At 56.3% G+C, this 26,352-nt stretch overlaps 1 protein-coding gene across 12 annotated transcripts in view; it reads left to right on the plus strand.

Moving 5' to 3' along the window:
* PCBP3 (poly(rC) binding protein 3) overlaps window positions 1-26,352 on the plus strand; it is a 232,721-nt gene that overhangs the window by 193,818 nt on the left and 12,551 nt on the right. For 7 of the 12 annotated variants that reach the window (XM_055569844.1, XM_055569843.1, XM_055569849.1 and 4 more), the window contains 8 exons: window positions 11,325-11,479; window positions 13,708-13,731; window positions 14,533-14,565; window positions 14,927-15,043; window positions 15,781-15,912; window positions 16,622-16,750; window positions 20,568-20,711; window positions 23,409-23,450. In XM_055569844.1, coding sequence (XP_055425819.1) covers window positions 11,325-11,479; window positions 13,708-13,731; window positions 14,533-14,565; window positions 14,927-15,043; window positions 15,781-15,912; window positions 16,622-16,750; window positions 20,568-20,711; window positions 23,409-23,450 — 776 coding nt within the window. The remainder of the gene's footprint in view (window positions 1-11,324; window positions 11,480-13,707; window positions 13,732-14,532; window positions 14,566-14,926; window positions 15,044-15,780; window positions 15,913-16,621; window positions 16,751-20,567; window positions 20,712-23,408; window positions 23,451-26,352) is intronic. The other 5 variants (XM_055569851.1, XM_055569853.1, XM_055569852.1 and 2 more) reach the window with 2 other exon arrangements.

A 26,352-nucleotide genomic window follows, 5' to 3' on the forward strand; every position in this document is an offset into this window, starting at 1 on the left:
GGTCTTTAGTTTCGACACATCTCATTTTTCAGGCTTCCCTTTCGTATACCATGCTGTTAGTGTCAAGTCTAAGAATTCTGCCTTACCCTGGACCCCAAGGGTTTTTTCTTTTTTTTCTAAAAGTTTTATAGCTTTATATTTTTCATTTAAATCTATTTTCTATTTTGAGTTGATTTTTATGCAAGGGATGACTTCTAGGTCAGAGTCCATTTTTGCCTCCAGTGTTCAGTTGCTCCAGCCCTGCATGTTGAAGAGCTGTCTTTCCTCCATTGAACTGCATTCACATCTTCATTAGACATCAGCTGGGCACATCCGTGTGGGCCTGTTTCTGGATTCTGTGCTCTGTCCCTGCTCCGTTGATTCCCTCTGCCGATACCACAGCCTTCATCGTGACAGCTGTTGAGGAAACCGACTCCTCCTACTTTATTTTCCTTTGTCAGAATTAACTATTCTACTTCCTTTGCCTTTCCATATAAATTTTACACTGGCTTGTCTGTGTCTATGAAATTCTTGCTGGAGTTTTAATAGGAATTATGTTAAAGTCGTATGTCAGCTCAGAGAGAACTGACATCTTTACTGTGATGAGTCTTGTGATCTGTAAACACATGCTCTCTCTCCATGTACTTAGATCTTTAATTTCTTTCATCAGCATTTTGTAGTTCTTAGCATATAAGTCCTACACATGTTTTGCTAGATTAATACCTAAGTGTGTGTGTGTGTGTGTTATTTGCTCAGTCGTGTCTGACTCTTTTGCGACACAATGGACTATAGCCCTCCAGGCTCCTCTGTCCATGGAATTCTCCAGGCAAGAATACTGAAGTGGGTTGCCATTCTCTTCTCCAAGGGATCTTCCTGACCCAGGGATTGAACCCAGGTTTCCTGCATTTGCAGGCTGATTCTTTACCATCTGAGCCACCAGGCATCAGAACGGCTTTATTTTTTCCTTCTGATCAGGTTCCTCTCATCACCTTTCCTGTCTTGCGGCGCTGGCTGAACCCCTTAGACTGTGTAAGTCACAGTGGGGAGAGGAGAGGAGACATCCGTGCCCTGTTCTAAGTGAAAGGATTCAACCCCAAGTGTGATGTTGGACACAGGTCTTTGGAGATGCTGTTCATTGAGTTGAGGAAATTCCCGTCTATTCCTGTATTTTTTACTGAGAGTTTTTATCACAAGTGGGTGTTGAATTTTGTCAAGTGCCTTTCTGCATATGATCAAGTGATATTTCTTCTCTGGTCTGTTGATATGATTGATTTCACAAGTTGATTTTTAAATACTGTACCAGCCTTGAGTCACTGGAAGAATGGTAATGTATATTTCTTTCTGTGTGTTGATGAATTCTGTTCACCACTGTCTTTATAGGATTTTCACACCAGTATTGAGGGCAGTTTCTCCTTTTGTGCTGTCCCTTGTACCGTCTTTTGTACTGATTTTTGTGCCAGGCTCATGCTAGCTTCATCAAGTGGATTGGGAAATGTTTCTCTTCTCCTCTGTTTTCTGAAGTAGATTTTGTAGAACTGGTATTAACTCTTGAAACCGTTGGTAGAATCTCCAGTGAAATGCTTTGAATTTGGAGATTTCTTTCAGGAGACTTTCAAGATCATGAAGCCAGTTTCCTCAACTGCTGCTGCTGCTGCTAAGTCGCTTCAGTCGTGTCCAACTCTGTGCGACCCCAGAGACTGCAGCCCACCAGGCTCCCCCGTCCCTGGGATTCTCCAGGCAAGAACACTGGAGTGGGTTGCCATTTCCTTCTCCAATGCATGAAAGTGAAAAGTGAAAGTGAAGTCACTCAGTTGTGTCCGACTCTTTGCGACCCCATGGACTGCAGCCCACCAGGCTCCTTCATCCATAGGATTTTCCAGGCAAGAGTACTGGAGTGGGGTGCCATCGCCTTCTCCGTCCTCAATTGCTAGGTAGGGCTATTCCGATGATCTATTTCATGTTAGGTGAGTTGTGCCAGTCTGTCTTTCTCAAAGAGCAAGCCAGTTAATCTGAGTCAGCTTGTTTGCGTGGTCTTTCCTAGCGCTCCTTTGTTAGCCCTTTGATGTATGCAGGGTTCTTAGCTATAGCTTCTGTTTCACTTCTTTTAATGGTGTTTCATCTTGTCTTCTTTTTTTCTCAGTCATCCTAGAAGTCTGTCAGTTTTATTAACCTTTTAAAATAATCAGCTCTTTATTTTATTGATTTTATTTAGTTTCCCTGTTTCCAATTTTAATTATTTCTGCATTATTTCCTTTCTTCTGTTTACTTGGATTTATTTTGTTCTTATTATAGATTCTTAAAATGAGGGCTTAGATTATTGATTTAAGACTTTTTCTTTTTTCTGATATGTCTTTTGTGCCATAAATTTCCCTCTAGGCACTGCTTTGTGTTTTATAAATTTTGGTATATTGTATTTTTTCAGGTATGTGTATTTTATTCGGGCATACATGATATGGGCTTCCCTGATAGTTCAGACAGTAAATAATCTGCCTGCAATGCAGGAGACCCGGGTTCAATTCCTAGGTCAGGAAGATCCCCTGGAGAAGGGAATGGCTATCCACTCCTGTATTGCCTGGAGAATCCCATGGACAGAGGAGCCTGGTGGGCTACAATCCACAGGGTTGCAAAGAGTCAGACACAACTGAGTGACTAACACACACACACACACACACACACACACAATACATTCGGGTCAACATGTGTTTCTAATCCTTGAGACTGCCTCTTTGACCCATGGATTACTTCAATGGGTATTGTTTTAGTTTTCATGTGCTTGGAGACTTTTCCGTTATTTCTGCGATTGATTTCTCATTGGATTCCTTTGTGATCTGAGAACGTACCATGTGATTTCGACTCTTTTAAATTTGCTGAGGTTTGTCTTATGGCCAGGCTGTGGTCTGCAATGCTGTGTATTCTGCTGGTCCCAGACGTGCTGTGAGTGTTGCCTAGGTCCGGTTGATTGATGGTGTTTTAAGTCTTGTGTCCCTACTGATTTCCATCTAGCTGTTCTCTTAGTTGTTGAGATGGTGCTGAAATCTTCAGCTGTAACTGTAAATTTCTACATTTTTTCCTCTCAGTTCTGTCAGTTTGTGCTTCACATATTTTACTGTCCTAGTGTTTGATTCATAAGCTATTAGGACTGCTTGCTATGCTTCTTCATGGACGGACTCACCATTGTATAGTGCCCTTCTCCATCTTTGATAATTTTCATTGCTCTAAAACCAGTTTTATCTGATACTAATATGGCTACTCCTGCTTTGCTTTGATTAGTGGTTGTACAACACATCTTTTCCCATGAGTTTATTTTCAGTCTGCTTGCATCTTTGTAACGGAAGTGAATGAATTTTTTATCGACAGCATATGAGTGACTCATTTTTCTGAGTCCTCTCTGCCATTCTGTTTTCTTTATGGGTAAATTTAGACTAGTCAGACATGACTGAGTGACTTCACTTTCACTTTCACATTTAATATAATTATTGAGAGGTTAGAACTTAAGTTAGCTATTTTATTTTTTGTTTTCTGTTTGTTCTCCCTGTTTGTTTCTCCGTTTCCTTATCTCCTGCCTTCCTGTGGGTAACCCAACATTTTTAATGATTCCATTTTGATCTATTGATCGTGTTCTTGAGTGTCCCCTTTGCAGCTCTTCAGTGATTGCCTCAGTATTGCGTTATATGTGTATAACTAATAGGTTCTGCTCATGGAAGGAGGCATTGCTCCCGCTTCCTCACCACCACCCACCACCCGACTCCCAGCTCACTGCCCCTGGTGATCTCTTTCACAAAGGAGAAGAGTAGGCCCTGGGTTCTGTGGCTGGTTGGTTCCTATGGCTGGCAGCCTCCCTAAATTCCTGGCAGATGGAAGGAAGGGAGAGTTGGGTGGGAATTAGGACCAGTGGCTCCCGAACACGGCTTTGCTCGAGAGGAGTCTGGAGAGCCGTAACTGCAGCCTCTGGAGCCGCCTGGGTTTCTTGAGTCAGGCCCCGCGGGGCGGCACGCGCACCGTGCTCACTGCCGATGCCTCCTTGTTCTGTCACCGCAGATGCTCTGTTAGCGTAGGTGCTGTCACCACAGGAGGCCAGGCGAGCCCTGGGCCAGCAGGGAGCCCTGGGACGCCGGTGGGGGTCTCCTTCCCCAGCCGTGAACCTCATAGCTCCGCCCCTTTCCTGGGATGGGATGGCCTGTGTAGCCGCTGCCTCGGGGGCATTCTGGGATTCCGGTCAACAGTCCTCAGCGCTTCCCCAGGAGTGTGCCCAGCCCCCAGTTGCTGCCTGGGGTCTCATGCTGACTGGGGACTGCCTCTCAGGGGGCCCCACGCTGGGGGAGGGATTTCCCTGGTGAGCTCTGCTCTGTGGGCCCAGCCTTCCTCCAGTTCCTCTGGCTCCTGTGTCACGATAAGGGTTTCCTGACAGGCCCTTCCTCCCTGTTTACTCCTCTTTTTAGGTCAGCACAATGCCTGGAGCTTAGTCATGGCCAGGGAATATGTGTTGAATTAACAAAGTTATTAATTACCAGTTCCTACAGGGTGAATTTCAATCTGCATCGTGCATGTATGCATTTGGTGGAGGAAAGAGCAGGGGTGAGAGCAGCTGGCACTGATCCAGGCACTGGCCTTTGACGCATGTCCTCTGTCATACCCAGAGGTATGACACACTCCCAGCAGAGAGAGGCCACAGTGGGGTGGGCCGTGTGGCTCCACTGGGCGGGTGTCCCTGGAGGGGCCATCAGCAGGCTTTCTCGGGTGCTTTCCCATTGGGGGTGGCTGCTCAGTGACAGGATCATCCTCTGTGGTGACCAGCTGTGTGGCATCACATGTAACTTCACCCTCCTGCTGGCCTCCTAAATGCAGCTTCAGGCGTTCACCCAGAGCCACCCACCCCCTGACACTGACTTCTGAAATCCACCAGAGTTTTAAGTGAAATGTAAGTGAATGCATTTCACACGCGTGAACAGAACAGTACTGTGATGATGACCAAGTTCCAGTGTAGAATGGCCCTTACGTGCTCGCTTCCTGAATGTACCTCTCTGGCCTGCTTCCTCCTTGGACATGGAGCAGTCGGGGTGGGTGAATGCAGACTGGAAAGCTCCACGGGGCAGCCGGGGCCAGCAGAGGGGAGAGAGGAGCGTACTGGTCAGCTGCCAGCCCCTGCCTCCCAGAGGTAGCAGCACAGACAGCCCCTGCTCCCTGTGTGTGTCCTGTGATGGGAGAGGAGTCGAGTCACACAAAAGCCTGGGGTCTGCTTGGAAACTGATGGGACTCTGCCCTCCGCCCTGACCCGCCCAGTCCTGAGTGTGGGGGTGTGCCGGGCTCAGCGGGCTCCTCAGCCTCAGGCAGCCTTTCTCTCAGGCAGACTCAGCAGCCTGGACCAGCTGTGGGCAAAAGTGGGACTGCATCTGCCCACCCAGGGTCCCCTCAGCCTCTCCCCCAGCCCCCAAACTCTGCTCTGGGAGACAGTCAGCGCTGGGGACCCCTCCCCCTCTGCTCCCCAGTCTGTCTCCCCCCGCAGTGTGAGCGCAGGACTTGGAAATGGCTGCTGGATGTGGTCTTCGGCCCTGGGCACACACCCAGCTGTGGCCCCAGCATCCTCGAGGGAAGGACACATGAGTGCATGAGATGTCCTGTGGGCACGGGATCACAGTCCCAGGAAACCTGCCCTGTCGTCCTCCCCAGTTCTCCCAGCCTGGCATCAAGAAAGACCAGGGAAACTCTCACAGGCGGACGGAGCACCCCAGCGACCTGGGTGCAGGGCCCACAGCAGGGCAGCCTGAGCCCTCCCTCAGACGCCACAGACGTGGAGTGTCCCTGCCCCATGCTGGGCGACCCCGACGGGGATGCTGGGGGCTGTGCTGGGTGCCACAGGCTTTCTGCACAGGAGAGGCCGGAGCAAACGTGAGATCTGGTTGTGGGGGGGGGGTGGCATGCAGTGGGTTCCCATCGCCAGCCAGCCTTGTCCCTGGGGTCACCCTTTCCTTAACTCTGGCCTCAGGCTTTGCATCAGGGGGTAAGGTGACACATGTCCCTGAGCCGAGGAGCAAAGCAAAGTGGTCAAAGTGGATTTGTGTCTCCTGAGCACGGGGTGGGGGTCAATTTGGACAATTTCCTTACAGTTGGGACTGAGCCTAGGAGGTGCCCCGGCCAGGCTGAGGGTCCACGTCCCAGGTTGGGAGGAGCCACATGGTTTGGAGACAGGGTCATGGAGACAGTGCTCATCCAAGGCAGCACTGGGGTCTCCTTCACCCTGGCTGGTGGGGTGTGGGCTGTGCTGCCCCTGGAAGTGACTGAGCACCTCTGGGTACTCACCCCATGACCACACGGCCAGAGCTCTTGTCACCATCATATGGCATCAGGGTGACCTTCCCTGCCCAGCCCTCAACCCAGGAAGGACGATGGTTATACAACCCAGGCACGGGCACTCACATCGTCCCTGTGACTGCAGCCTGTGTTTGGGAAGTCGAGTGTGTCCGGTGGAGACGTGGGGGGCAGGGAAGAGCACCCAGGCTGCGTTTCTGGAGGTGACACAGCAGCGCTGAGATGACACATGCACTGGATGTTCTGGGGGCATGCAGGGCGGCAGGCAAGTGAGTCCGAGGCAGGAGCAGAGCCTCGGAGTGAGCCTAGGGACCAAGGGAGAGCACAGCCCGGCATGCCTGCCAGGGGCCTACACAGCGCAGGGCAGAGAATGTGCTTGTGAAACACAGCTGCAGTTTTCCCAATTTGATGGAAATTCTAAGACCCCAGATCCAAGAAGTTCAGTGAGGCCCCAAGAACCTGAAACACAAAGCACATTATAATCAAAACCAGTGACGAAGAGAAGCGCCTTTAAATGTGCTCGAGAGGAGGGCTTTCCTGTCAAAGGACAAAGGGAGACTGCAGCACACCCTCCCCAGGACAGTGTGCAGGTCGGGTGCAGGGAGCCCTGTCCACCTGGGATACTGCGCCAGATGAGACAGGCTTCCGGAGATGGCGGCGTAACGCTGTCCAGATGCTCCAGAGCTGAGAACACATCCCCGGCAGACCTGCCCGACCAGATACACGGGGGGATTCTTATGGCAGAAGGAAAATGATGGCATGGGCACGCGGGTGAGCGTGAGAGACACTTTTATTATTATCCAAATCCCTTTAAAAGGGAGTTGACTGCTTGCACTTAAAAACAAAGTGCTGTGGGATCTATAACAGACATGTCGCAGTAACAGCGCAGAGGCCGAGAGAGGCAGGCACCGTGCTGTGGGGCCGTCCTGCGCCCGTCTGGCGGCGAGGCCGCAGCCCAGGGACTGAGTCAGGTCCGGCGTCTGTGCCCAGGCCCTGAAGCTGCCCCTGGATGAAAAGACCCAGAGTGGTGACTGGTAAGAGAACAAAGAGGTGGAATCATGACGGGTGTGCCATTCATCCAAAACGGGGCAGAGGAAAAGTGGGCCCAGGGAACAAAGGACAGATGGCGGGGCGATGGACTGAAGTCCCCCACAGCAACAGTCACACAAACGGGCTCAACACCCCCAGTTAAAAGGCACATCGTCAAAAAAGGATAAAAAATAAGGACCAACTATATGCTGCCCACAAGAAGCTCACTTTGAATATAAAGACAAATGAAAAATAAGGGATGGAAGAAGAGACTCCTAGTGATTAGAAAGGTCAGGTGTCTGTGTTAATAACAAAGTAAATTTTGGAGTCAAGAATATTACCAGAGATAAAGGAGGATCTCTCGTCATGATCCAGGGGTCACTTCATCCACGGAACATAACCATACTAAAGGTTACGATGCTAATGATGGAGCCTAAAATACACAAAGCAAAAAAAAGCTAGAACTGCAGGAGAAACAGACGAATCCACGCTGACAGTCAGAGATGACAAGATCCCTGCTCAGCGATGGACAGAAGAACATCACAGCCATCCATGCTCTAATCGAGTCTGTGGAACACCCCCTGCAGGTCAAGAGTCCTGCTCAGCAATAGACAGAAGAGCGTTGCAGCCATCCTTGCTCTGATCGAGTCTGTGGAACACTCCACCCAGGTCAAGATCGCTGTTCAGCGATGGACAGAAGAGCGTTGCAGTCATATTGGCTTTATGTGGGACGGCCCACCCAGGCACACAGACCAGAGATAGCCCACATTCTGGTCCATAAGCAAGTCCTCGATAAACTTAGAACATCTCAAGTATTACAAGATATGTTCTCCAACCACAACAGAATTAAATTCAAAATCAATAGAACACCATCTAGAAAATCTCCAAATATTTGAAAATTCGGTAACACATTTCAAAATATCTCATGAATCAAAAAAATAAATCATAAGAGAAATTTGAAAGTATGTTCCCATGAGTGGACAAAAAGCACAAATATAAAAATTTGGGGGAGGCAGCTAAGGCCACACGCAGAGAGCCGTTTACAGAACTAAACATTTAGGCAAAAAGTAAGACCTTAAGTCCATGCCATTACCTTCTTTCTAAAGATACTAGAAAGGGCTTCCCAGGTGGCTCAGTGGTGAAGAATCCGCCTGCCAATGCAGGAGTTGCGGGAGAGATGGGTTTGATCCCTGGGCCAGGAAGATCCCCTGGAGTAGGAAATGGCAACCCACTCCAGTATTCTTGCCTGGAAAATCCCATGGACGAAGGAGCCTGGCGGGCGACCATCCATGTACATGCAATGACACTAGGAAAGAGGAGTAAATGGAACCCTGCCCCCATGTGCCCAATCTCAAGCCCAAGCAGAACTTGAAGACGAGAGCCAGGATGAGGGTGTCCGTCAGAAATCAAGTGCCCTGCGGGGGCTGCAGGGTGAGACCTGGACTCAGGCGTCGTGAGTGGTGTCAGCACGAAGCAGCATTTAGACCACTGCTGGACAGGCTCCCGGGGGGGTGAGAAGAGGGCCCTGCCAGGCCTGATGGGGGCCATATCTGCTTCTCCTCTTCCTCTCATCAAATTGAATAAAATGCATTAAATCCCCAGCATGGGGAGGATGGGAGGAGGGGTCCTTGCCAGGATCTACCAGTTTCTGAACACCCAGCACAGGGAGGGCTCTCTGATGACCCAGGCGTCCGGCTGGGCCCCTAGGGGTGCAGCTGCTGCTTCTTGCCAAGCACCCCTGGCAGCCACAGGGGTGGGAGCGAGGCTGGCACGTGGGGCGGCCTCAGGTGGGAGGTGTCCCGAGCCTGGCGGAGCAGCCCGAGGATAGAGAGTCCTGCCTTCCCTGTGGCACGGGGCCGGCCCTTCAGGGTCGAGGGTGCCCCCTGTGGACTTATCGGCTCCCGGAGCTGCTCCTGTCTGCGGCAGTCCATGGAGGCGAGGCCTGGGACGCCCGCTCCTGGCATGTGAGGCAGGCTGGCACTCACTGGTGCGTGTGATGGATGGCGGTTGACAGCCCGCAGCCTGGAGCACCCCTGGCACTCGCTGACCCACTTTCTCCTCCGTGGCTGGAACATTTACATAACAGATGGCCCCAGGGCCCTGCTGTCCGCCCCCAGAGGAGGTGATTCTAATTATACAGGAGGCAGAGGCACGTTGCTGGCCTGGCCGCCCTTGCTGGTTTGTGGGTGCCTGGGTGCCTATCTGACTGCCCTCTGCTGGTTTGTGGGTGCCTGGGTGCCTACCTGGCCGGCCTGTGCTGGTTCGTGGGTGCCTGGCCACCTTCTGCTGGTTCGTGGGTGCCTGGGTGCACACCCCGAGCTCAGGGAGACTGTGGGGTTGCTGCGGGGTGTCCGCCCGGCGGAAAGTAGGTCTGTTTGGCACCACTGTGATCCTTTGAACGAGACCATCCCCTCCTTTCTGGGTCCTTCTTACCCCTGCCCTGCTGCCTGCCCCGTCCAGAGCTCTGCAGAGACGGAGCGCCCTCCCCACCCTCGGACACAGTGCCAGCACAAGAGGCTGGTTGCTCAGACCTGGCCGGTGAGGTTTTTATTTCAGTGTCAGTAACCCCGAGTGGTCGGTGGCTTCCGTACTGGTCAGTTAAGACAGAGCACGTTAGTGTGTGAAGGTGATGTGTTTACACGCTGCCGTGTTACATCACCGTGCACCAGCTGTCTCAGGACCTCTGCTCCTGTGGGCGGGCGGGCGGCATGTCCCCCAGCGAGGGGGGCTTGTCCTCCGTCACCTGGCAGCTCTGCCCACCTCTCTGTTGAGCGAGGCTCCTCCTGGTCCTCTCCTGGGCTTTTGGTGGAACCCCTGGGGCCCGGCCCTGGGCCAGTCATCCGGCATGGTCCCCCCGCCTGGCCTTCCCCCACCTTCTGTCCACCAAGTGGTGCTGTGCTGTCAGAACCCTGTATCTGCTGCTTGGCTGAAGCCTTCCCTCTGCGCCAGCCGCCACCCATGCACCCCACAGACATGGGCACAGAGACGCCTGCTGGCGCTCCTGAAAGGCCCCAGCACCCGACCCCTCCTGACCCATCCCCACTGGTCGCACCGCTTCTCATCCCTTTGTTCCGAGAGTCCCCTCCCCACACTGACCGCCCGATACTGCCCTTGCCTCCCTGACCTCCTTCCAGTCCTCATCACTGGTCTCCTGTGGCTGCCGCTCCACATCCTGCAGGAGGTGGCCTGTCCCCCGGACCTGGGCTCTGTGCCCACCTTGACTGGGGGGAGGTGCTCAGCTCTGTCCTCCGCAGTCAGGCTGAGTTCCATCAGCTGAGTCCCCTGCACACACAGTGCGCTGTCCCCGACCTTCAGCTCCCCTGCCTGTGACCGCCCCTTGTCTGTAGTCTTATACCAGAGCCTGAATGTTGCCTGGAGGGTGAGGTGCTGACCCAGGGCTCTGCAGGAAGTATACAGTAAGCGGACCGTGATACCGGATGTAAAGCATTTTCTGAAAACTTTGTAAAGTGGGCACACTCAGCAATTTCACAGTTCGGTTAGTGGAGACGAATCCATTTTAGAAATGAGGATAGCTAAGAGTTGCAACTCTAGACCTACAGGGACACGGATCTGTGGTCTCCAAGTTTCTTAAGGCTGAAGGGAGGGTTCTGGCTCTGGTGTATTGGGCAGTGGGCAGAGCCAAGGTGGCAGCAGAGCAGACACCCCCCGCACATGGAGGCCCCATGCTGACAGGGTCACCCCTTCCCCTCCAGCCACTCACTGGCCCTCACCACGAGGTGACACTGAGGCCCAGGGCCCTGCGCTAACGGGCAGGCCAGGTCAATCCCTGGTGGCCTTTCCCTGGGACCTGTCCCCCATGTGCCTGCAGCCCCTGCAGAGCCCACAGTGCGAGTCCCGGGGCGCCCTTCCCTCCCTCGTGTGGCTGGGTGCCCCGGATCCCTCTGTTCAGAGCCGTGCCTTTCACCTCAACGGTGCGGGAGGCCGTAGCCCAGCCTTGACCTGGCCCCGTGGCGCAGACCCGACCCCTGACGTGAGCCCTCCCTCGCCAGGTGACACCATCTGGGCCCCATCTGTCCTTCCTGACGGCGCCCTCGGCACCCTGAGCCACCACCCCCAGCTGCATTTTGGAAGAAAGATGGAGTCCAAGGTCTCGGAAGGCGGCCTGAACGTGACGCTGACCATCCGCCTGCTGATGCACGGAAAGGTACGGGCCTGAGGGAAGTGGAGGCTGCCCACGCAGGGGCTCAGTTCTGAGCCAGGCTTCTTGCAATTCCACGTGATCGGGAACTTGCCTCGCCCTCCCATGTCTGCTCCTCCCGGAGCCTCTTGCTCCTGGGCCACGCTGCTGCCCCAGCCCTGCTGCCTCGTGGGTGTCCTTCACGCCAGGGTGCTCTCCTCCAGGACAGCACGCTGACTGACACCCCTCCACTTGTGCCTGCCGCCTGTCACCCCAGGGCTTCCCTTCACCCAGCGCTCCCCACACTCCCTGTGCCTTTAGCCTTCGGCTTCCCATCCAGCTCTTTTGTAGAAACAGTGTCCCTCACTCCCTCGTGTTGGCTTTTTCTGCTGTTTCCTCACCGTTGGCAGGAGTGACCCAGAAGCCTTCCCATCAGAGCTCAGATTTCAGGGCGTCACTAGGTGGGGGTGCCTGCGGGCGCCTCCCTGCCCCCTCCATGGTCATCAGGGGTCCTTGCTGGTGGCCAGTCAGATGCTGCGTGGCTGCCAGTGTGCCCGCTCGCTTCACTCACGGCTCCTGGGCTTCACACACTGTCCCTGTCCTGCCATCACTGGCTCTGATGCTCTTGTTGCCCCTGACTTGGCCATGGGGGTCGCACCGTTCTGACAGCACCCCCTCTGGCGTAGAACACCGCTATCGCTCATCCCGCTTTCCTGCTGCTTCTGGAACTGGCCCAGAGACCCCGACTCCCCTGAGTGAGGCTGGTGGGGTGGCCTTAGAAGCCCAGGTATGGGCGCACGGGGGTGTTCATGGCTCTTGGGCTTCTGTGGGTCCCAGGCAGGGCTGGGGAAGGTGTGTTTGTGTATATGCGTGTGTGTCTGTGCACATTTATACACTACTGCTTCCCATGTTTATCTCTGTGCCGGGCCCCTGAGCTCACACCCCCAACTCCAGTCAAGCCACACAGACGCGTCCTGGCTCTGTGGTCCATCCGTGTGGGCAGCAGGAGGATCCTGGGACCACAGAGGCTGGCCTCATGCCCGAGGCCCTGCTCTCCCTAGCTCTCTGGAAGCTGGAGCTCACACCTGGCACTCCCCTTTCTGTGATGAAGGAAGGGTGACCACCTGCCCACTCCCGGGGTAGGCTGACATTTGGTTAAGGTTGTCGGAGGATGGTGTGTACCGCAGAAGGCAGTGTGAGGTCAGTTACATACCCCACTTCCAGCAGCAGCTGGCACAGCGAGCACCCAACCCTGCCCTGGGGGGTGAGGTACCCTGACCACCAAGGGAGCCCCAACCCAGAGCCTGGCCGCCCCTGCTGCACACAGCCCCCACCATGGCTGCACAGCACAGACTCTCCCAGAGTCTGCCCCAGGACACTGTCATTGCTGAGGGCTTCGCTGGAACAAGGAAGATAAGTTTAACTGTGGAAGCTGCTCCCTGAAGCTAACCTTGGGTGATGCTGCCCAGCGGGGCCCGAGGGTTTGTGCTGGGTAAGGAGGTGCCATGTTGGGCAGTCCTGGCCATGAGCATGTCTAAACCATCGTGGGCCCCAGGCTTTAAAACCATGGCAGCGTGTTCAGACATCTTTCAATGTTCTGTGTGTGTGTGTGTGTGTGTGTGTGCGTGTGTGTGTGTGTGTGTGTGTGTGCGCGCGCGCGCATGCTCAGTCGCTCAATTGCATTTGACTCTTTGCGACGCTATGGACGATAGTCCGCCAGGCTCCTCTGTCCATGGGATTCTCCAAGCAAGAATTCTCCAGGCCAATGGAGTGGCTAGCCATTTCCTTCTCCAGGGGATCTTCCCAATCCAGGGTTTGAACCCTCATCTCTTGCATCTCCTGCATTGGGAGGCGGGTGTGTTTTGTTTTGTTTTGTTTTGTTTGTTTGTTTTTTTAACCACTGAGCCACCTGGGAAGCCCTTTGAAATGGTCTACCTTTTTAAAAAAGGTCAAATAGTAATAGCATTAAATTTTTACATCACGAGGTCATCGAGGGAGATTTTACCTTCACCTGTTTCTTGCAGGCTCCTTTGAAGCCTAAGTGCACAAGTGATGCCTGCCAATGTCTGCCGAGAAGGCAGCTGCCGTTCTCTTTGTCTGTCTGTCAGAGGCAGGGCAGCCCACTGCCTGCCCCCTCCTGGCCGCCGGCCCCCTGCCGCTCGAGTCCCGGCCGGTGGGCCGTCTCCCGTGCCTGCCACAGGCGGCCTGCTCCCTCTGCTCTCTGACATCACCTCTCTGTGCTTCCTTTCCTACAGGAAGTTGGCAGCATTATCGGAAAGGTAATTATTGAGTGAACTCTGCCTCTCTTGGGGTCTTAGGGGGAAGTGAGGCCCAGAGTGCCCATGCTAGGGGTGGGCACGCACCTGTGTGCCACGTGTGCAGAGAGGGTCCCTCGGGAATCCTGCCCCCTGCCTTCAGGCTGCACCCCTGAGGCTGTCCCAGCACCTCCTGTTCTCTGGCCCTGCAGGCACCGGGAGCCCTCCCCTGAGGCCACCCTATCCCCCAGGGCTCTGGCCACCAGTCCTTCTCCCCAAGTTTGATCCATAAGAGTCCCCACGTCATTCCTGGGAGCAGTATCCGGGCTCCAGCCTGTGTAGTGAGTCCGTTCGCACAGAAATGCCCCCAGGGAGAGCAAGCACTGGTGTGGAAGCCCATGCTTGTGGGCAGGCAGGCCAGGACCCCCTCCCCGAGTCCTGTGGCCATTTAAGGCTCCCTGGTCCCACATGGTCCCTGAACGGTGGGGGCACCCCCAGAGCTCAGAGTCAGGCTCTTTTTCACAAGCCGCTCTTTTTTGAGGGGTTGCCCATGGGCCTAGTCCCCACTTTGCCTGTGGTGAAGATGGAGGAGGGTGCAGACCTGCTGGGTGGAGCAGGTCCCCAGGTCAGGCGTGGAGGTACATCAGGTCCGCAGGGCCAGGCCCACCCAGCCTGAGGCCTGGGCCCTGGACAAGGGGGAAGGGAGGGCTGGGGGATCACCTGTGTCAGGCACCGAGTCCGGCTTTGAATGCTGGGGTGTCTGGCCTCCCGGGCCTGTGGCAGAAGCCTAAGTGACCCCCTCCCTTGTTTGAACCTCTGTTCCAGAAAGGAGAGACTGTGAAGAAGATGCGTGAGGAGGTGAGTGGGCCCCCTGAGCCCAGCACCATTCATGGGCGGGCGGGAGGGTGGAGGCCGGGCCTCCTAGCAGCTCTGCACCCAGCTCCACAAGGCCTGGACCCGTCAGGGGCCCCATACACCAGGGACAAGAGTGAGGGGTGACCGTGGGGAGCCCCCAGTGTGCACACTGGTGGTTCAGGCACCCTCCTGGGTCACGGCCAGGTCACAGCCCGCTCATTAGGATAGGACTGGTCATCAGTACTGAGGTTCAGGCGCCGCCAGTCTGCGGGCATCTCTGGTGGTCAGTAGGCCCAAGGACCCAGCCTGCTGCCAGCCCAGAAGCTTGAATGCAGTTTCTGAGGTTTGCTCACCTTCCTCCCAGAGCGGGGCGAGAATCAACATCTCAGAGGGAAACTGCCCAGAGAGAATCGTGACCATCACGGGCCCCACGGACGCCATCTTCAAGGCCTTTGCCATGATCGCCTACAAGTTTGAAGAGGTAAGGGGTGCCTGGGGCCCCCTGCTCTGGGCAAGGGGACCTCTCAGCTCCTCTGCCTCCCCTGGGACCCCACCAGTCCACCTGCTAACAGGCCAGCGCCCCTCCTTCCCGAGGCTCACCTCCCTCGCCGGGGCTTTCCTCCGGCCTGGCCCCCAGAGCACAAGCCCTCAGGGAAGGTCTGGTGCCTGGCATTGAGGCAGCGGCATGGGGCCTCAGCCCTGTCCGCAGCGGCTGACCCCTGGGGTGGGCAGCTTGGCTCAGATGTGGGCACAGGGAGCCCAGGCGTGGGAACCAGCACACCTTATGTGCCTGTGCACTTCTGTGTCTGTCTGCCAGTGGGTTACACCTCAGGATGTTTATGTGTTTCTGATGTTTTTGAAATTGCTTAGAGTTATGTGATGTCTTTACTGAGAGGACGACCAAGCTGGAGAGTCAATCTTTCTGTCAAATGTATCACCCTCTGTCCAGGCCCCTGTCTGCCCCACCAGGCCTGAAGGTCAGAGGTCAGACCCTGAGTCTGGGCACCCTGGGGGCCCATGCCCCACCCCACAGCAGCACTGTGACGCTGGGACAGGCCTGTCTGGGGGTCTCCTGGTGTTCTCCAGCCTCCCTGTCCTCGTCACCTGAGCCTGGCCCAGCCTCGCAGGCCCTGCAACCAGCCCAGCCTGCCCCCTCCCCCAGTCCACGGTGAGCCTGTCTGGGCTCTCACAGTGGTGTGCGTGCCTCTCCCTCCCCAGGACATCATCAACTCCATGAGCAACAGTCCGGCCACCAGCAAGCCTCCGGTGACGCTGAGGCTGGTGGTCCCCGCTAGCCAGTGCGGGTCCCTGATTGGCAAAGGCGGCTCCAAGATCAAAGAGATCAGGGAGGTAACAGCCCTCCTCCCCCACCCCAGGGCCGCGAGCTGGGCAAGTCAGGACACCCCTGGGCAGAGCACCAGCCCCCTCCCTGCTGACCCTGCAGCACGGAGCTGGGAACAGGGGAGGGACGAGCACAAGGCAGAGAGGTCAGAGGACCCCCGATGTGGGTGTCAAGCACAGGCGCCAGGCCTGACTTCTAGGACGGGGCCCCAGCGCATGGGCTGTGCCCCCCCAGGGAGGTGCCTGGGAGAACGCTGAGCCACCCACTGGGGAGGAGGTAGCCTGAGGTGTGACCCCACACCCACATGTTCATCTCCCAAGGAAAGACTTCCTCTCCCAAGGGAAGGAAGCCCCCGGCCTGACTCCTTCATGGAAAGACGGCCATACAGTCCAGGCCCCAAGACTGGAGTCTATCTTTGTCTGGGACCTCAAACTCCACACAGAGGAAGAATTCCACATATGTGGGGAAAAAGCCTGTCTGCTGAGATGCCCCTCCCTCTGCCCAGCATCACCCTTCCTACACAGGTCCATGCTGGCAGCAGTGGGCTGAGCCAGACGGATGTGGCTGCCCACGGGTGCTCCAGACGGAGCATGCAGTGGGCGTGGAGGGGTGACCTGAGGCAGCGCCTTGTGGGCATCCCGAGGGCAGTCAGGACGTGTTGCTCCAGTGCACGCTGCCCACCTCAGCAGGGCCCCATCCAACATCCAGTCTCTCCAGTCCACAGGTGCCCAGGTCCAGGTGGCCGGGGACATGCTGCCCAACTCCACAGAGCGGGCAGTGACCATCTCGGGGACCCCGGACGCCATCATCCAGTGTGTCAAGCAGATCTGTGTGGTCATGCTGGAGGTACAGTCTGTCTGCAAGTCTGGGCTCCTCGCCCGCCTGCCCCTCACTACGCCCGGCCCTGTTTTCTGAGTGCTGGAGGTCTCGGGTGCCCCGAGGATTCATTTGGTCAGCGTTGCCTGGACTGGGCCTCAGGAATGGGCCCACACCCCTGACCCAGGCTCATGGCAACTTGAGTGAGAGCTGTGCAGTGTGTGGGCACTGTGGGAGGGCTGCCAGCTCCGCCACCTCAGGGTGGGATCTCATCTTCACTGGGGATTTGGGGAGAGAAGGTGGTGGGGGCACAGGCCCTGCCAAAATCTATGGAGTTGAATGAAGAGTCCACGCAAAGGGGCAGGCCTTAAAAATGGTGCACCTGTGTCCTGAAGACAGGTCTGTGCTAAAGACAAGTGTGCACTGGAGACAGCTGTGCACTGGGCCCAGGTGCATGGGAGTCAACTGTGCACTGGAGGCAGGTGTGCGTGGAAAGCAGGTGTGCACTGGAGGCAGCTGTGCATGGGGGCAGGTGTGCCTTGGTGGCTGGTGTGTTGGAGACAGGTCTGCACTGCACGCAGGTCTGCACTGAAGTAGGTGTGCACTGGAGTCAGATGTGCACCAGGGGCAGGTGTTTACCTGTGGCAGGTGTGCACTGGATGCAGGTGTGCAGTGGTGGCATGTGTGCCCTGGAGGTAGGTGCACTAGAAACAAGTGTGGCCTAGAGGCAGCTATGTACTGGAGGCAGTTTTGCACTAAAACAGGTGTGCACTGGGGGCAGGTGAGCACTGAAGACAGGTGTGTATGGAATCAGGTGTACATCGGTGGCAGGTTTGTACATGAGACAGACGTGCACTGAAGACAGGCGTGCACTGGTGGCAACGTGAACTGGAGATAGGTGTACACTGTTGGCAGGTGTGGAATGGAGACACGTGTATTGGAGTCAGGTGTGCCCTGGAGACAGGTGTGCCCTGGTGCAGATGTGCCCTGGAGGCACATCAGGGCTGGAGATGCAGGTGGAGTGGAGTGGCCCCACCAGGACCCCCTGGCTGGACTATGTGCTGGCACCAGAGACACTGCTGAGGTACCGCATGCTATACTTATGCAAAGCACAGGAAAATGCCCAAATTGTGAAGACAGAAAGGAGTGAAGAAAAGGATTAACCAATCTAACCAAAGGAGAAGCAAGGAAGGTACAGCTGAGCAGGAAGGAACCTCTCTTAAAATTTTGAGGAAAATCCCAAGATTTAAGTTTCAGTCAATATGCAAACTGCTACAAGATTAACTAAAGTTGTCAATAATAGTTGCTGGTCTTTTTTAAGCTAAAATAAAGTCATCATGCCTCTAAGGGAAAGTTTTACTAGCTGTGCTGGTTGCTGGCCATCAAGCCCTCCTCCCCCACAATGAAGCCATGGTGGGTCCACCCTGGCTGACTGCAGTCCTGCTCAGATGCAAGCCTGGGGGCAGCAGGGACTTTCCCTCTTCTGTATTTGACCTGGTGCTAAAGCGCCATGTCTGACTTCTTCAAAAAAAGTTGGTATTGGTTTTATTTTCCTGAAGTGTGATATTGGGACGTCAAAAAGATTTTCCTGAATGTTTTTTTCTGCAGCATCCCCCACACTGGTCCTGGTTATGAACAGTGTCTTCCTCAGTCCTGGTGCTGGGACCACGAGTGGCCAAGAGGGCAGGTGGCCTGCAGGGCCTGGCACCCCTAGTGTGGCAGACACCCCAGGAAGTGAGGAAGTCCATGCCAGCCTAGTGGGTGGCAGGTGCCACGTGGGGGTGCAGGACAGAGATGTGAGCCACCCTAGGATGATGAGTTCTGAGCAGGACACATGGTCTCCTCAGGACTCCTCACATGTGGCCTTGTCTATGCCGTGTTCATGGTCAGACGTGGCCCCACAGAAGAGCCTGACCCGTAGGCTGTAGTCGCTTGTGCCCCTGGGGCCGTGAGAGGCAGACTGAAACACACAGGCGCATGTGATGGGTCCTTGTGGAGGTTGGGGGAACGAGGCCTCCTGTCATTGGTGTCACGGGGCTCCCAGGAGCAGCTGCTTACTGGGGAAGGAGCATTCTCACACCCAGAGGCCCCTGGCCTGGTGTTAAATGAAGAGTGTATAGAGTTTTGAGCCCTTGGGTGGGGCCTCCACCTGAGAAATCCCCACTGAAGGAGGGCGGGGCTGCTCGAGGTACTGCAAGTTAGGTGGAGAACATGAGTGTCATGGCCCCCAGGGAGGTGTGCTCAGAAGGCGTCCCTCCACCAGAAGTCAGAGGGGATGGGAGCTAGACATCAGGGCTGGTGCAGTGTGGGTGCTGCTGTTGGTGGGGTCAGAGGGCACCATGGAGCAAGGGTGATGGCTAAGGCTGAGCAGCACAGAGTCCACCCCCACCTCTGGGACAGAGCTGGGGCAGCGGTGGACTGAGTCCTCCGCTTGCACCACAGTGGAAATGGTCCTTCAGTGTAATCATGCTTCCTGCCTGGTGACCACGAGGCACCCTGAGACTGCAGAGAACCCACTGAGAGGTGCCTGGTCACAACCAAGGCGAGCCAGAGATGGAGAGACAGGAGCCCTCCTTTATCCAAACACAGGTCCTTGAAGCAGCCTCTCTGCATCACACAAGGTCACACAGCACAGCCAAGGTCACACAGTGTATTCAAGATCACATAGTACATCCAAGGTCAAACAGCATAATCAGGGTCACAGAGCACAGTTAAGGTCACACAGCACAACTAAGGTCACACAGCACATCCAAGGCCATATGGTGTGTCCAAGGCCACATAGCACAGCCAAGATCATAAAATGTGTTCAAGGTCACATGGACTTCCAAGGTCACACAATGTATTCAAGATCACACAGTACATCCAAGGTCACACAGTATAACCAAGTTTGAGCATGTTCAAGGTCACAGTGTGTTCAAGGTCACACAGCACAACCAAGGTCATACTGTGTTCAAGGTTGCAGTAGCAGGCCAAGGTTACACGATGTATTCAAGGTCACGTGGTGTGGCCTGGGCTGCAGAGTTGAAGCCACCAGCCAGTCTGCAGTCCCCACATCCCTGCGTGTGCCTCGGGTGGGAGCACTCTGAAGTCACACTGCCTGGTGGAGGCATGGACTGGGCCTGGGTGGGCAGTGGCCTCAGGAGCTCCCTGCAGGGACAGGCTGCTCTGGTCCCCTAGCTCTGCCCCGAGCTGGTGGTGCAGCTGACTTGGGACTCCAGCAACAGCCAGGCCCAACCCCGTGGACTCTGCTCCCAGGGAAGACAGTTGCCTGGGCAGTGGCTGGCAGCGGGCATGATTGCTTCTGATCCATGGGTGAGGCTGACATCGTCAGACCTGGCATACTCCTGGTACCTGAGAATATCGTGCACCTCAAGACACGAATCCTAAACTTTTGGACACAGAATAGTGGAAGGAAATTGTAGCAGATCTCATCACAGCTGTGGACTATTTCATTTGGACTCTGAGGTGTATTAAATGATGACTCTTTTGTCAATAGTGAGGTTGGATGTTTCTAATTTTGCTGAGATGAGGCCAAATGAACATCAGCCCAGGCCAAGTGGAACTCTACCCTGGGCCCAGAGTCCCAGGGCTCTTCCCGAGGACTGAAGGCAGAGGCGAACCCTCCGAGCTCAGCGCCAGGGGAGGGTTGCGTGCAGACAGGGCCGCTCCTCCCACCTCGCCCGCTGCCTCCTGCTGCGGGCTGTATCTAGGGTGGTGGCTCCTGGAGGACCGGGGGGCTGGGGAGGGATGGGAGGCAGAGCGGGCGGGGCTCGGAAGGAGGCCTCACGACTGTCAGGCTGCAAAGCCACTCTAACACTCTGTCTCCCTCTCCTGTCCCTTTTCCTAGTCCCCACCGAAAGGTGCCACCATTCCCTACCGCCCAAAGCCCGCCTCCACCCCTGTCATTTTTGCAGGTGGTCAGGTAAGAGCCGACCCGCTCGCGGCCTCCACTGCCAACCTCAGCCTTTTACTGCAGCCCCCGCCGCTGCCCGTTAGTGCACTCAGGTTTTCTCCCTTCTCACGTGCACGTCTCCCCACCCGCGCTGGACGCAGAGCTCCCCCACCCTCGGCCCGGCCGGGGCTGAACGCGGGCCCGCCTGAGACTGCCAGGCAGCGTCCCCAGACGGAAGGGGCCCAGGACGACCCTGGTCTGTGCAGTGGGGCAGCACTGCCCAGTCTACTTCCTGGTGCTTTTAGGAAGCTCAGAGGGAAGAAGGGCCGGGGGTATTGCCAGGGGGCTTAGGGCTCAGGGTTGAGATGACTACGACTGTAAAAACTGGCCCATTTCCCCCCGAGACACACGTTCTCACACACATGTCCCTCCCAGTAGCACGTGAGGAACAAGAGGAGGATGAAGGAGGCCCGGCTGGGCCTCCCGGTTACTCGGATGGTCCGCACTCTCCCCCTTCCCCTTCCCCACACTGGCCGCAGGCCCAGGAGGCTGGGCACAGCCACACTGCACAAAGGGGGTTTGGGCAAGAGCCCCCGACCCTTCTCTCCCACCAGGAGGGGGTCGTGGTGGTTTCTGTCTTCAGCCAGTGGTTGGCCTGGTGGGGCCGACAGAGGGGCCGTGCCACATCTCCTGCCCTTGGGCGCCGGCCACCTCGGCAGGGTCACCGCAACCTCGGTCAAGGACTTTGCACACGCAGCCCAGTAGTGCCAGGGGGAGCTCTGCGTCCGGGCAGCGGTGCTGTGTGTTTGTTCAGGGAGAGTGAAGACGGAGGTCCTGGGTGCCCCGGGGCGGGGGAGGGGCTGAGAAGGAAAAGAGGCAAACGCAGGTTGTCTGCGTCTTCCCACGCGGCCCTGCCCTGCTCTGTGAAGGAGCCTCATCAGATGGCCCGGTCCCGTCCCCAGCCTCCCACCCCCCCCATCCTTCCCCCACCCCCCTCCCTCACCTCTCCCCTCTCCCCAACCCCTGTGTGGCAACAGCGGGGTCCCTGCTCCTGCAGCCGCCTTTGGGGTGCCTCCCCCAGGGAGGCAGGAGTTCCCACGGCCCGTGGCTCAGGGTGGCCACAGCGGGCCAGCCCTGTTCAGAGCTCCTCTCCTCGCCTGCATCCAGGTGAGCAGGCAGGTTAGTCACCTGCCAGGCCTCGGCCCCAGCGTGCGTGCAGGCAAGCCTGTGACAATCCCTGGTGGTGAAGCATGGGCTTTACCCAGAAGGGAAGCAGATTAACAAGAGCTGGAGCCCGGGCAGCCTCCTGGCCGTCGCCCACCCCCAGGCAGGGCAGCAAGGCCACCACCCCTGCAGGAGGGCAGCGCCTTAACCTGGCCCCTGTGCCCTGGGGACACTGCGAGTGGCCAGTGAGTGACTGGTCTTGGTCGTCAGCACTGCAGGCAGCTGGGTGGAGGAGCCTGTGTTCCAGGCCCTGGCCCCCGCACCCGAGTGCGGGAAACGCTGCACGCCCGGCTTCAGAGCCTCTCAGCCCGACCTTTCCGGGGAAGTACTGGCCGGGCCCCTGCTGCAGAAAGGCGGCTCCTGCCTCCCCAGCAGGTTCAGACCCCAGAGTCTGCCCAGATAGAACCTACTGCCTGGACTCGTCTCCACCTCTGTTCTGAGAGGATGGTAGGTGGCTGTGCACTTCAAATAGCACTGGCAACCCTGACAGCTGAGTGAGAAAAAGGTGTCAGAAACTGAGCGTCTGGGGTGAAGAACTGCAAATCAGAGCGTGCGGGCAGCGCCCCTCCAAGGCCTGTTTTGCCCAGAGACATGGTGGCAATGTGCCTAGTGGCATCTATACAACACCTGCAGATGGGCGTCGTGGTCCCGCGGCCCCAGGCGTGCACAGGCTGCTGCGTGCTCGCCGTCTCTGGTCGGGCTGCTTTCCTTCACTGTGAGGCACCAGGCCTCACCCGACAGGGCTCCACACCTATCCCACCAGCGGGCGAATGTGGCTCTGCAACACACTCCCACATCCCAAGTCCCGGTGAAAGCCTTTGTCTTCACTCTCCCTCAACTCTGTGTGGTTTGTTTGTTGATTGGCCATGAGTTTCTGGAATAATCTTCGCTGAGGGACTGTGGGGCAGGGGGCTGGGTGTGGGAGGGGCTGCGGGTCCCACACACTTGGTGTGGCTGCTCCGTGTCACCATCTTGAAGGCGAGTGACATGACGAAGCCCAACGAGACTCCCCTAGGGGCCGTACCACCAAGCGTGTGCTGCGCCCGGTCCCCTGGGGCTGGAAGACGCTCGCCAACCTGTGGCTGATTTGGGTGCATTTCTTAATCTGACATTTGCAAAGTGGGGTTTGAGTCACCTTTTAGAGTTTTCTGTTTCGTTGTTTGGTTTTCTTGGGATAAGTTATTTCCTGAAAGTGTGTACTCTGATGGCTGATTAAACTCTTCAGCGTTAATAACCATCAGTCCCCAGCAGGGGTTGACTGGATGACACATAGCTATTTCCTATTGAGAAACAACGGGGTGAGAGCCGGCCGCATCCCACCTGGTCCCTCCACCCTGCCCCCACCCCATCGCACGTCTGGTTGTAGGTCCAGCCACAAGGGACACGGGACCCCCGCCCCCAGCTTCCAGAGGGAGGGATCGCCTGTCCTATGTGAAGGGGAAAGCCTTAACCAGAGAGCCGGTGCCCGCTGGCAGGGGAGCCTGCCCCAGGAGGCCCTCGTTCTGTGAGGGCATGCGGTGAGGGGACGTGTGGCCGCCGCTTCACGAGCTGACGGTGTCTCTCTCTCTCCAGGCCTACACGATCCAGGGACAGTACGCCATCCCCCACCCAGATGTGAGTTTTCACTCTGCCCCTTCACCTCCTCTCGTCACCACTTCCTCCTACCTGCATGCTGCTGTCAGTTGCTACTAATATTAATATTACACAATAATATTAATACGTTCTCCGTGTTCCTGACCTGTGTCGTATCCATATGGCCCTAAGTAACCTTTAACCTCTTAGCACTAATTCTCCCATGTGGAGGACTTGGCCTGGTGTCAAATTGCTCTGAGCGTGGCTGCAGCCCGGCTGTTCCTCCACACCTGGGCCCTCGTGCGGTGGCCCCAGGCTGCATGTCCCTGGCACCCACCCTGGTGGGCGGGGACAGCTCAGGCCCTGTGTGTACCTGTCCAGGCAGGTGACGTGCCATCAACAGGTGTGCTGGGACACCTTGGACGGGCGTGGGAACCTTTGGTGAAGCTGTGTGCTCCCTTTCAGTCCCCAGTTGGAGCAAAGTCCCTGCACCCACGAGATCCCGGCCATCAGAAGCCCATAGAGCAGACAAGGCTCTGTTCTAGTGTTATGACACGTTCCACACCCAGGGCTGCTCCGGACTGCGTTCCAGTCTGAGTGTGGCACTGCTGCTGGAGGGCTGGGCACCCTGAGAGCCATGCAGGCAGAACCTCGGGGCCACAGGGCTGTCGATGCGCCGGGCAGTGCAGTCTGCCCCGCTGGTCCCCGGCGGTGGGCTGCGGGGAGGAGGGGAGGGAACGGGCTCTGTGCCGCTGCCTCAGCTGCAGCGAGAGAGATCCCACCTGAGATGTGTCCTCTGTGCTGGGAGGATGCGTCCACGTGCTGCTTTGTGAGAGCCGGGGGCGGGGCTGGAGGTTTGTCCAGGCACAGGGGCCACGGGGGACCGTGATGCCCGCCATCTTCTGCAGATCCTCACTGTTTTGAGTTGGCAGGTTCAGAGCCAGTCGCCTAAGATGCAGAGCAGGGCGGGGGGGTGGGGGGTAAGAATTAACTGACGCTCAGTAGGTGTCTGTGGACTATCATTGCAGAAAATTGCTATTGAGTAGAAAAGAAATCCTCATAAGCAACAAGTCAGATGGCAGAGAAGCTGATGGACGCAGGGCTGCGGGACCACCCTCGCGCCACGTGGGGCTGCCTGCCCTCGTCCCACTGACCATCATTGGCTGTGACCCAGGGAAGGCGGGGTGCTAGAGCCTGGGGTGGGGGAAGGTGCGTCTCCATGCAGAGTGAGTGCTCGTAGTGCTGGGGGGGTCCATGAACCCCGATAGAGCACCCGCAGGGGTGGCAGAGGTCAGACTGGAAGCCAGCTTCTGGGGCGGCACAGCCTTGGATCCCCATGGCTGGCAGTCTCTTGCCTTTGGAAGAGCGTCTGTACAAAAGCACATTCAGAACTCAGCACATAGCGACCTGGGTCAGAGGGGCCAGATTACCCCCGTGCAGCTCGGACCCGGACCCGAGGCTCAGACGTGCAGCGCTGAGTGGGGCCTGTGCTCCCTTCTGAGGCGTCACACACAGGCCACCGAAACCCGGGGGCACAGGCACCTAGCGAGCCCCAGGGACGGCGACTGGTTTGGTGGATTGGTTTTTATATCAGTCGGTTGTTTTGCTCTTTCATGTGATGTTCTCAGTATCTCTTAAAAATGGGTAGTTTCAGATTTTTTTTTTAATTTTTAAACTAATGTATAGCTGCTGTTACATAGTTGCCTTGAGGGCTTCTGTGAGGGCCCCCGCGTCCCCCAGACCTGCATGTGCCATGGAACAGCTGTTGGGAAGAGAGCCGGACTCTGATAAAACACTTCTCCTGCAGAGCAGAGAGTTGACAGCTCGAACCGTCACTGACGGTCTGTTCCAAACAAACAGTAACAAGTGACGATGGCCAGGAAGGCAGTTTCATCTGAGCTTAATATTCAGTAGGATTTTTTTTAAAGCTTCATTTCTTAGAGAGGACTTCCCTGGTGGCTCAGACGGTAAAGCGTCTGCCTACAATTTGGGAGACCCAGATTCAAACCCTGGGTCGGGAAGATCTCCTGGAGAAGGCAATGGCAACCCACTCCAGTATTCTTGCCTGGAAAATCCCATGGATGGAGGAGCCCGGTAGGCTACAGTCCACGGGGCCGCGAAGAGTGAAGACATGACTGAGCGACTTCCCTTTCACTTTTCTTAGAACACAAATATGATACTTATAGACAGTACTAATTTATTTTACAAGATAACTGAATACACCATTTAAACATTTCAACCCCAGTGACTGACACAGTCATCTTCCTAAATCAGGCATAGACCACGAGGAAATACATTTCCTGGAGCCAAGTGTTTCTTCATGTAGAATTAAAGCATGTGCAGTTCTTCCTGCTTTCTGGTTTACCCGACTTGAGAATCAGGGCCCCACCCTCAGCAGTCTTCCTCCAGGTCCTCTCCAGGCTCAGGCCTTGTTTCACCAGAATCCTCCCGGGACTTAAGCTCTCAGGCATTCAGAGAGGCCAGGGACTGCTGGGTGGCTGGCCTGGGTCATGGCTGGTGGCCTCGGTCACAGCCGGTGGCCTAGATTACGGCTGGCAGCGGCAGTGCTCCGGGACAGCTGCCCACTCCCCCACGGGTCCTGCTCGAGGGGCCAGACGTGGTTTCAGACACATGGGAGGACCACGGCAGCCACGACCCAGGATGCGGGAGCAGACACAGAGCATCATCATCGCTCTCTCCCACCTCTGCTCTTCCTGTCCCCATGCTGATTATACCAGGAAGGAACTGTTTTCTGCTGGGAGAAGTGAGACACCCTCAAGGACCCCACACGTGAGGATCTTATTTCTAGTCTTCAGAGTTCCCAAGTCACTCCCTTGCTCAGCATCCCCTCCTTAAAGGGGCCTGGAAGCAAGTAGGATTGAGACCAGAAGTTGGGCTGGACCAACAGGGTCCTGGGTGGACACCGTCCCCTGGGGTTCACAGG

The sequence above is a fragment of the Bubalus kerabau genome, chromosome 2 (assembly GCF_029407905.1).
Source record: "Bubalus kerabau isolate K-KA32 ecotype Philippines breed swamp buffalo chromosome 2, PCC_UOA_SB_1v2, whole genome shotgun sequence".
NCBI classification, from domain to species: domain Eukaryota; kingdom Metazoa; phylum Chordata; class Mammalia; order Artiodactyla; family Bovidae; genus Bubalus; species Bubalus kerabau.